Below are 11,774 nucleotides of genomic sequence, written 5' to 3' on the forward strand. Positions count from 1 at the left end.
CAATACATGTTATTCAACTTCTGTTTTTCCCCTGAATGCAGAAATACAGCTGGTGATGCCGAAGCAAACACAGTCCCCAGAGCTCCTTGTGATCCCATATGTATCTTTGCAGCCTGGGGCAGGAGGGAGCTAAAAGGGGTGGCTCATTTCTTACTTAATTGCAAGTGACTGAGAGCTGTGAAATGGCCAGAGGGATCTTATAAAATAAACCCTTGGTCTTACATCATTGTACTTGTTGTGGACAAGGGCCTGACTCATGTTTTTTTGTGTTTTCTCAGTTAGGTATAGATGACTGAAGACTGGACATCAGTAATATTTCAGTGACTGGTCAATTCCCCATCATTCAATGCCTCAAGCAGTCAACTTCTCTGATCCAGGCCGCTGCTTGGGTTTCCGCAGGTTTGGGACTTTGGCTGGTGTTCAGGGAGATGCTGCTTCACATTCACAGAGACACTTTCTGCATGCTTACTACCCTGGTCTTGGCACTGCTCCTGCAGCTTCCTGCTTCAGTGTGCAGGAGTGAGAAGCCCCTCTGCTTTTCCAAAATCAGCCCCAGCCTCAGCAGAGATGGGGACCTGGTGATTGGAAGCTTTCTCCCTCTGTATTCAGTGAGAGCAAGTAGTTTTACAAAAGCAGAAGTTTTTACAAGTCTGCCCAACAAGGACTGCAGGAGTTATCAGTAAGTACCTCTCTATGTGAAAGTATTCATTTTAACTGAGCTGATGTTTTCAAAGCATTCTTTTTTAAAGAAAGGGCCAACAGGAAAGTCCCAGTTGTTATGCCCAGTGATATTCCAATTCTCCCTCCCCTCTGCAAATGAAGTTAGTATTCACCAATCAGTTTTAATCTCTCTGATTGTCTTACAGAACTGAAGATAGAGAATATTCTATTTGTCTCTGTCTCTATCTTTCTGTATTTCCATTTATATCACAGACTCATTTGTTTCTGTTTCAGTTTCTTTTGCTGTCCGGTTTGCTTTAATCTCTGTCTCTATATATCTTTTGCCCTTAGCTCTTACTCTCTGTCTCTGTACCTCTGCATTTCTCTCCTGCACTTCTTACCTCCTCAGGGGTCTTACCTTTGAGAAGTTCCAGAGAGAGAGAGAGAGATACTAGCATTCACTGTAATTTATTCCTCCACATCCTATATTCTGACCCTCAGTGATCATACTGACACCACAAATCCATACCCCAGACTAGAGAACCCTAACAGGACTGGCTAGGCTTCAGTTGGGAACTGGGAGATCATTAGTGTTGCATTTTGGGGGAAGACAGAGGTAGGGATGGAAACCAGCTAAAGTAAACAGGAATCCTTAGGGATATAAAATACTGATGATGAAATAACTGTCACACTGTTCTGATTTCCCCTTTACTGATGTGTGAGGGTTTGGTGTTTGTTTCTTTAATCAGGTTATGCTGAGCTCCAAGCAGGAGACAAATTGGAATTGGACATCAGTTTCAGAATTTTACTAGAATATGACATCATTGTTCTCATGGTCAGGCAAAGACTGGAGTTTTTGTCTGGCCTTTGCTCCTGTTGCACACCGGGGAGTAAATACAGCAGGAAACCTATGTCTAACAGCATAGCTTCAGATGTAAACCTCTGTGAGTCTGGACATCACAAACAGGTGTGGAGGTGGTGGGGTCCAGATTTACACACACACGCACACACAAGCACGCACACATATGCACGCATAGAGTTTTCTCCTTCAAGTTATTTCTTTCCAAGGAGCTTCACTGTAAGGAGGATCAAGAGTGAAAGGGTGATACAAGATTGTATAATAGGGTAATGGAAATTTATAGAAAAATGCGAATGTTCCTTGTCCATGGCCATTCTGACTATTCCCTGGATCTCTGTCTGCCTGCACATCTCTTGCATCTCTCAGTCTTTTTCTCACTATTGTGGTACCTTTAAATTTCTCTATTTCACTTTGTGTCCCTGCTCCCCCTCCTCCTTAATTTTATCTCTGTTAATGGTTCTGCATAAGGAAATAAAATCTGTTTGAGTCAAAAAGATCTGAATTAAAACCTATCTGAGACATTTTCTAGCTTTGTGATGTGGGGCAAAACACTAAACCTCTGGGTGCATCCTTCCCATGGTTATAGGATCAAATCATATCATACATATAAGCCCTTTGAAAACCTTAAAACACCGTCTGAATGCTGGCTCTTACATACTTTTTCATTTCTATTCCTTGAATGGTTCAAGATGTTCAGTGCCGTTTTCTCCTCCTTTGTTATGCTTCACCTGACAGGACTGGTGATGGTTGGCTTTAGAGGGGGGAACATTCCTAGTCTCTGCAGTTTCAACCAAGGTTTTGCTGTGAATCAAATTCCCTTCTCATCTCTATGTTGTCTTTCACCAAAGTCCTTATGAGCCATGGTCCTGGATGGAGACAAAACAGCTTATTGTGCAGTGCCTCATTCTAACGGTAGAGAATGTGAGTGACCTAGGAAGAAATCCACTATTTAGGTGGCATTTATTAAGCACTTCCTTGTGCCAGGTCCTGTGCTACATGCTGGGGATACAAGGCTAAGAATGTGATCATTCCTGTCATCGAGGTTCTTACATTAGAATGGAGAGGAGAATATATTCGTATGTAAATATGAACTTAATGGGGACAAAATGATTACCAGGTGTGGAGGGCACTGGCTGTGCAGAGAAAAAAGAAAAACTTTGTGAGGGGTGTGCCTGTAAGCTGGGTGACAGCTGATTTTTAAAAACCATGGAAAGAATGGACTGGTATCTCAAATGCTTAGAGGTCATGCAGGTAACTTCACATGCTTCTTGCAGGTAAAATCAGTTTGGATGCAAATACAAGAGGGAAGGGACAGATTGAGGGATTCTCCTCTCAGTTGCTGCCTCGCAGAAAACTGCTCTGTTGTCCTTAAACTGGGAACTGACAGAGAAAAATTTCCAGAGTGTAATTATTTTAGAAAATATTGACAAGAATAGAAGAGCTCTTTGCTTAGAAGCAGCAGTGTTTTAAGTGACTTTGACTTTCAGCTCTTCTAAACTTTAATAGCAAAGAGATAGCAGTGGGGAGAAGGAATGGAGGCCTAGATAAGGTTCTGGCCTTGAAATGAAGACACAGTGGGAAGGCCTGACTGCAGATTCTGTGTGTGCAAATTTGGCAGGATTCCCATTTCTAACTCTGCTTCCTATTTCTGCAGTCCCCTCTTCCCAGAGATGATGATCAGGAGATTCATAAATAGTTTACCTGGACAGAGAGCCCTCTGCTCGTGGTGCCTACAAAGCACTACAAAGTGCCTCCAGTCCTGTTCCATGCTTCACAATTATTACCTCATTTGACTCTCACAATTACCCTGCCAGAGGGGTGTTATTATTATGCCCATTTTACAGAGGATGAAACAGAGGTGAAATGGCATGCAGGGATCACACAGTGTATCAGCAATGCCATATTCACAATGCCTATAGAGATTACAAATATGCTGATATAATTATCCATCACAAAATACATCAGGTTTGCCATTTGGGGAAATAAACTAGAAAATTTATTAAGATACCAAAAGACTGAGTCCCAAAACCAGAAAGTGAAAGCCATCAGAGTACTTATGACATTGGCACAGGTAGATAAAGTAGAAAGCACCCACATTTTCAAGCCTTTAAAACAGAACAGGCTACCTCAGGCAAAGGTCCTCCTCTCCCCACTCACAGCAACCACCCAGTGTCCTGGAAGAGCGCTCCCAGCAGCTCCGGCCCCTGGCAGTCCTCAGCAGGAGTCCTAACTCAAAAAAAAAAAAAAAGGCAACCGCCACCAACTGCCAACCGCAGGACCATTAGCTCGGCTTTTCACTTTCTCTTGCTCTGCTATGTCAGCACGTCCATGGGGCATGGGAGATCTTTAAATCCCATAACCCTTACACACAGCTAATAAGAGTTTTTGACTGTACTCCAACTCAAGTCTCCCTGACATCTGGCCAGTAGCTCTCTCCACTGTCCCACCTAGCTACCTGCTCCCTTACACACTTTCTATGTGCTCCTGGAGTGATTATTGTCCCTAATTTTATAAATGAGGAAACTGAAGCAGAAGTACATTTAAGTGACTTGCCCAGGATCCAAGGCTACATTTTAACTCAGCAGCCCAAGCCCATAAATCTATTCATTCAGACAGTCTCCAGGATCTTTTTCAGTCTTTCTTTTGAGTTCCTCATGTCTACTACCACCCTTTTCATATAATAGACATTTGCTGGCTGATTAAAGTCCTTCCTTTAAAAGGTATAACAATGTCCAGGAAACCTTGTATTATGACTTCTTTTGGAAATGGACCCCTGTACTCATCATTCCTAAATTTTATCTATTATGCATGTGCACTTTTCCCCTGATACTTTGTATTAAATGCATGTGGGCATTTCTTGCCTCCTTTACTGTGTCATGGAACCTTTTGGGAACAAGGACAATTGGCATCACTGACATTATCTATCATATAACATGGGCTGACAATTTATTAGTTGGATATATGCACGAGTCTGTCAGGCACATTCAAATTAGGAATTCATAAAACTAGCCAGAAAACTCATAAGAATAACAGAAAAGCACTAGTATGAGAATGAGTGGGCTTTTCTTAATAATCAACTTGGGGCAGAAAGGTACAGCAGAGTATAGAGGGACTACCTCAAGTCAGGAAGACCTGTGTTTAAATCCGGTTTCAGTGATTGGTTGGCTGATGTTGGAAAAATCAATTAGCCTCTGTCTCCCTCCGTTTTCTGCTTGTGAAATGAGGATAATAGTAGCACATATCTCCCAGGATTATATTATAGATAAAATGGGATAACCATCATAAGTTGCTGAACACAGTGCCTGGCACATATAAATGTTAGTTTCTATTATTGTCGCTGTTCTTATAAACACAAAATGAGCTGAAATGTTTGTTTTGACTATGACATAACTGAGAGAGCTTTTGTACTGAAATGCATTTTCTCTTCAGGTTTTGTTAGTGGTTTCTGATTCTCTGCCTCTCAGGTGGCTCCACAAAAACTACCAGCAGGCTTTGACCATAAGGTTTGCTGTGGAGGAGATCAACAGGCACCCTTTTCTGTTGCCCAACATTTCTCTGGGATTCCAGCTCTATAATGCCTACCACAGTGATGAGAAAACCTTGGAGAGCTCCCTGAGGTGGTTGACAGGAGGGAATCAGCTAGTCCCTAACTTCAGCTGCAGAGAACAGCACAAATCTGTGGCTGTCATTGGAGGAGCCACATCTGCTCTGTCCATCCAGATGGGGACCCTGCTGGAGGTCTACAAGATCCCACAGGTGGGTGATATTGCGCCTCCTACCTTCTAAATTTTTATCAGATCATTCCAATTTAGGAGAGAATGGAAGGACCTCTGACTGATTTATATCCAGATTGTACACAAGGAATAGAATGAGAGTTACCTAACCTTGTGGAGGGGTGGGAGCTGGGAATATCTAAGCATCTAGAGAGCGCCTACTGTGTGTCAGGCCCTGTGCAGAACACTCCTACGAATATTTTCTCACTTGATCCTCCCCCCAGCCTTGTGAGGCAGGCGCCCTTATTCTTCCCAACTGAAGCGCACAGAAATCACATCATTGTCCATGGTCCCTCTAACAGTAAGTGTCTAAAGACAGAAGTGAACTTACCTTTTCCCAATTCCACATCCAGTACTCTCCTCATGTATGCACAATCTGCTTCATACGTGACAAGAGGGTAAGAAGTATCAGTCATACAGACAGCAGAAGAAGCCGCGGGCAGGGGGAGGGGGGGGGACACTAGAACAAGCAAAAGAAGACAAGCCATCGAGGAGGAGTGCATTATCACCAGTATGGAAAGACACCGGTATGTATGAGGACTTGGAAAAGAAGATTTGATTTGACAATGAAGAGATCATAGGTGACTTTAGAGAGAGCAAGTTTAGATAAAGACTTTAGATACTATATGGCAGAAGGGCTAGCAGAAAGTGAGATGAGAAGAAGTAAAGGTTTTGAACATAGATGAATGATTAAGGAATTCATCCATGATGAGGTGAAGTATAGGACAATAGCTACCAGGATTAGTGAGATGCAGTGGGCATTGTTTCTAGGATTGGAAAGAGGGATGTGAGCATATTGACAAGTAGCTGGGAAATAGCCAGTAAATAAGGTGAGATCACAGGTTAGTGAGAGAGTGGGAAAAATAGAGAAGGCAATCTGGTGAAGATTGAATTGGATGGGATCAAGAATGTATCCAGAGAAGTTTAATTTTAGAATGAGAGACTCTTTTCTCACGTTATACAGAGGTGAAAGAGCAAGGGAAGGTACTTATTTCTTTTATTTTATAAGAAGTGAAAAGAGAATTCTTTAAAAATGACAAGTTTTTGTGAAGTATGAAATAAGCTCATCAGTTAAGACTGTAGGTAGAAGGAATACTGCAGACTTTACAAAGCCTAACATTTATATGTTATTTTAAGGTATGCATTTTACTGTACAGGTATAAAGTGCCTGACGCATAGTTAGCACTACATGTCCTAGCTTTTATTCTTGTTATTTATATTATGTCATTTAATCCTCACAACATACCTGGAAGGTAGGTTTTATTGTAATAACTCATTTTACAAATAAGGAAACTAAGAATAAGTGACATACCTGAGATTTGAGCTCAGGTTTTCCTGACTTGAGGGCCATTGCTCTGCTCTATTCACTGTGCCACCTAGCTGCCCCTCTATTACATTCTAATAACACAACTTGTTCATTCATTCCCCAAGTGATGGGCATCCCCTGAATTTCCAAATCATGGCCATCACAAAAGAGCTGTTATGAATAGTTTTGTACATGTGTGTCCTTTTGCCTTCTTTATCATCTCTTTGTTATGCAGATCTAGTAGTGCTATTGCTGGATCAAAGGTCATGCGGAGATTTATTTTCCTATGTGCATAGTTACAAATTGCTTTCCAGAATGGTTGGATCAGTTCACAACTCCATCAACAATGTATTAGTGTTCCAATTTTTCCACAGCCCCAAAGTTTATAAATTTCCTGTTTTGTCGTATTAGCCAACCTGGTAGGTATTGTAAGCTGTCACTAACTTTACTAACCTAAGGGCCAGCCTTAGGTTGTGTTCTCAGGAGGTAATTAAGAGACCAGAGATGAGAGAGGGAATTAACTTATAGTTTATTCTAACATGGTGGATGCAGGCAGGAAAAAAGGCTGGCTCCTTATATACCTTAAAGAGAGCATGATTGAAGCATGATTTCCTCTTGCACAGGGAGTGTGAATCAATGGAAGGGGCCAAACCAGTCATGTCAGCTGTTGCTCATCAAGCCAACAGTCTCATGGGAGACTTCCTTGTGAGCTAGCAACTGGACTGTGGCCCCCAGCACTTCCTTATCTCCAACAAGTACAGAGCAGGCTTGGAACCAAGAGGTCCCAAAGCAGCTCCTGAATTCTCCTGGGTCAGAAAGCACTTTGAACTCACATTGTCCTGTACAGGTATGATGTGGTACCTCAGGGTCGTTTTGATTTGCATTTCTCTAATCAATAGTGATTTAGAGCACTTTTTCATATGACTATAGTTATCTCTAATTTCTTCCTCTGCAAACTGCCTGTTCATTTCCTTTAACCCTCTATCAGTTGAGCAATTACTTGTGTTCTTATAAATTTAACTAAGGTCTTTATACATTTGAGAAATGAGCTTTTTTTCAGAAACAGTATAAACTTTGGTTCTCAGCTTTCTGCTTCCCTTCTAATGTTAGTTGCATTATCTTTGTTAATTTAATGTAATCAAAATTCTTCAATCCGCATTTCATAATGTTCTCTTTCTCTTCTTTGGTGACAAATTCTTTTCTTCTCCATTGATCCAACAGGTAAATTATTTCTTGCTCTTTTAATTCGCTTATGGTATCATCCTTTATGAGTAAATCGTGTGCCCATTTTGATCTTATCTTGATATACGATGTAAGAGGTTCGTCTATGCCTTAGATTCTGTCATTACTTTCCAGTTTTCCCTTCAGTTTTTGTCAAATCATGAATTCTTATTCTACAGTTCAGACTCGTTTGGTTTATCAAACAGTAGATTGCTATACTAATTGATTATAGTGTCTTATGTACTTAACCTAATCCATTGATCCACCACTCTATTTCTTAGCCATTACAAAATATATTAGATGTTACCTGCTTTATAATATAGTTTTAGATCTAGCACAGCTAAGCTGCCTTCCATGCCTTTCTTTTCAATAAGTCCGTTGCTATTCTGGACATTTTCTTCTTCCAGATGAATTTTGTTATTATTTTTCTAGCTCTATAAAATAATTTTAGATAGTCTGATTGGTATGTCACTACAGAAGTAAATTAATTGGTAGATTTTTTTCATTTTTATTATATTATTTTAATCTACCCATCAGCAACTGATATTTTTTCCAATCATGTAGATATGAATTTATTTGTATGAAAAGTGTTTTATAAGTTCTTATAGTTCCTGAGTTTCTATTGGTAGGTAGACTCACAAATATTATTTTTTCCATAATTATTTCAAAGGAAATTTCCCTATCTCTTATCTCTGGGCTTTGTTCGTAATATATCAAAATGCTAATGATTTAAGTGGGCTAATTTCTTTCTTTAAAAAACTAATCAATTAATTAATTTGTTTATGTTATGTATGTGTGAATAATATAAGTAAAAAATACTGCGTCTTTCCAGTTTTTTTCTGAAATCTGCCCACCCATCTTTTCTTATGGAACAGTAGTATCATGCTACATTCATATAATGCAACTTGTTTAGTTATTCCCCAATTGATGGACATCCCCTCAATTTCCATCACAGTCATATACCACAACTGACCCTTTATTTTTGCTGCTTTATGTACCTTTTATAGTGATTTTCTTTTTGTTTGGCAATACATTTGGAGAGCCTGGATGTTTCTGATATACTGTGTTGTCTTCTCTGAATACACTCCCAAATTGTCTGATTTTAAACCTAACTTTTATACATGAAAAAGCTATATGGGTTATACTTTTGGCTTCAGCAAATATGTGCAACCCATACATGATTTAGGGTTTTCTTCTTTTCATTAAAATTACTGCCCCTATATGGAAAAAATATATTTTAATATACCATCTAATTCGAGGCCATGAAAAAGTATAACTGAACAGATTTAGGAAAGAGGGAGAAGACCTTCTGGCTGAAGCTGTGATAACTGAAGGAACAGAGAACTCTTTCTTTACTAAACAAGTGGCTAAATGAGGGGGATAACAGTGGAAATCTGGATTGGTTTAAATTCCCCTGTAACAAGGAGTACATACTAAAAGTCACAACATTTATCCACATAGAGAAAGGACAGCTCGATGAAAGTTTATAATTTCCCACAATTCTCTCATTACTCCCACATTCATAAAATTTAACATTTTCCATGTTTTTCTTATTGTCCAGCTCACCTTTGGCCCTTTTGATCCCATCCTCAGTGACAAGGACCAATATCCTTCTCTCTATCAGATGGCTGCCAGAGATTCCTCCTTGCCTCGAGGTATAGTCCTGTTACTGGTGCATTTTAAATGGACCTGGGTAGGTCTGGTGACTACAGATGATCTGAGGGGTGAGGAATTCCTTCGAGGAGTCACAGAGGAGATGGCAAAGCATGATGTCTGTGCAGCCTTCACAGAGAAGATTCCTGTCAGTGAGAGATCACATGAAGAATCAGAGCTGTATTTTATACCCAGGATTGTTGGATCTTCAGCTAGGGTAGTTGTGATTCATGGTGATAGTGATTCATTAATGGTTCTCAGATATTCACAAGTACCATTAGTTCCAACATCTAAGCTGTGGATCACCACTTCTCACTGGGACATCACCATGAGACCCTACTATGCTGAGACTTATGCTTTCAGTGGAGCTCTCACATTTACATACATGACCAGTAAGGTTGCTGGTTTTAAGTCTTTTCTCAGGATGGTGAACCCTAATAAAGACCCAGAGGACATCATACTTAAGGACTTCTGGTTGTCAGCTTTCTGGTGCCAGAATGAATATGGAAAGCAAGAGATAGATCCGTGTGCACCCAATGCTACCTTGGAAGCTTTGCCTATATCCCTTTTTGACATGACCATGTCTGGCCTCAGTTACACCATCTACAATGCAGTGTATGCTGTAGCCTGGGCCCTTCATATAAGGTTTCTGATGAAATCTGAGATTGCATGTGAGGAAGATGAAGAAGGCTGGGTGCCTCATCCTTGGCAGGTAAGTTTCCTTTGTGAACTGGTCTTGTCCATTGCTGATTCTTGATATTTTGACCATGAAACTAATAGAAAAGCCTTCTCTCACAGAATTTTCTGAGCTCCACAAGTGATCTGATCAGGGCAGCATACAGTGGAACTATCACAAAACTCAAAATATAGATATTAGGTCTTTATCCATTTGACTTATGCTGGTTTTAGCTTTCAGGGACTTTGTGGTTGCAATGCTGAGATATGTTGAACTTTAGTCACTTAAATTTGTGGATTTTTCCAGAAGAAGAATTTCTTTGCTGTTTAAAATTGCCTCATTCATCTTATCCTTTGGAAGATGATTTTTTGAAACCATGAAGCATCTTAGTTTTTATTTCTATTACATTTCATTTCATCAACCGAAACTTCAATTTTTCCCTTTCATTTCTAGGATAGAATTGAAATTCCATTTTGTATACAAAGGACTTCAACATCTGACTCACCCAATAATTTTTCAGTCTTCTTACACTTTAAACCCCACTATCAAGTACTTGCAAGATGAATAACACTGTCATCCTTATATATTCTCACACAAAATACTCTATCTTCCTACTACAAATATTTTCATTAGCTGTTAAGCATGCCTGATGTTTTCTCTCTCCTTTTCATCTTCTGTCTTATTTGGCTTCCTTCAAATCAAGTCTAAGATTTCACTTTCTAAGGGAAGACTTTTCCCATCTTATATTTTTGGAGGGGGAAGGCAGGGTTATTGGGGTTAAGTGACTTACCCAAGGTTACATGGCCCATTAAGTGTGTCAAGTGTCTGAGGTCACATTTGAACTCAGATCCCTCTGACTTCAGGGCCAGTGTTCTATTCACTGTGTCACCTTAGCCCACCCCTCCCCATCCTTCTTAATGTTACTGCCTGTCTTCTGCTGATTATCTCCATTTCCCCCTTTTTATACATTTTTATATATAGATATTTGCATGTTTTCCACAGGAAGGGACTGTCTTTTGCTTTGCTATATAACAACATTTAGCAGTTTCTGGCACTTAGTAATGGCTGAATCCATGCTTGCTGACTCAGCACCCCGATTGATGTGAACCATCCTCTTGCCAGCTGGGAATTTTTTGGACTTTGTCTCCATTATGCTAAAAATGAAGGGCCCCCACGTGTTGTGTTTTCATCTTTTCTCCAATGATACTTCACTTGATGATCTCAATAAATCCCGTAATTTCAATGGTCGTTTTTATCCTGGGGATTTCTGAACATTCTTATGCTGCCCTAAATGTCTCATGTGAAATTTGTCATCAAAAGGAAATGGGGGAAATTTTCTGAGAAAGATAATAGCTTGCAAATACGTCTCAAAATCTACAAATAAAGAATGGATTAAATGTCACTGCCTCTGGCGAAAACACCCTGAATTTAAGATCCAAAGAATTTTTATTTGAATAGAAGAAAGAATAGAACAAAAATCATAATTTATTATGGGATAGGTAACCTCATGGGGTTTGAGTATCTTGACTGGTTACATAAAAGGAAGGGGGCATAGCCCACATGCTAGATGAAGATCACAACTCTCTCTCTCTCTCTCTCTCTCTCTCTCTCTCTCTCTCTCTCTCT

At 39.9% G+C, this 11,774-nt stretch overlaps 1 protein-coding gene across 1 annotated transcript in view; it reads left to right on the forward strand.

Annotated features, from left to right (window-relative positions):
- The first annotated feature begins 461 nt into the window (after nucleotides 1-461).
- Nucleotides 462-11,774, forward strand: part of LOC138176391 (vomeronasal type-2 receptor 26-like) — a 32,754-nt gene continuing 21,441 nt past the window's right edge. Inside the window, exons 1-3 of the mRNA XM_069107191.1 lie at nucleotides 462-679; nucleotides 4,984-5,275; nucleotides 9,381-10,184. Of these exons, the coding sequence (XP_068963292.1) occupies nucleotides 462-679; nucleotides 4,984-5,275; nucleotides 9,381-10,184 (1,314 nt within the window). The remainder of the gene's footprint in view (nucleotides 680-4,983; nucleotides 5,276-9,380; nucleotides 10,185-11,774) is intronic.

The sequence above is a fragment of the Petaurus breviceps genome, unplaced genomic scaffold (genome assembly GCF_028583685.1).
Source record: "Petaurus breviceps papuanus isolate PSGF00001 unplaced genomic scaffold, PetGlider_PUasm1.0 88237, whole genome shotgun sequence".
In the NCBI taxonomy this organism is placed as follows: domain Eukaryota; kingdom Metazoa; phylum Chordata; class Mammalia; order Diprotodontia; family Petauridae; genus Petaurus; species Petaurus breviceps.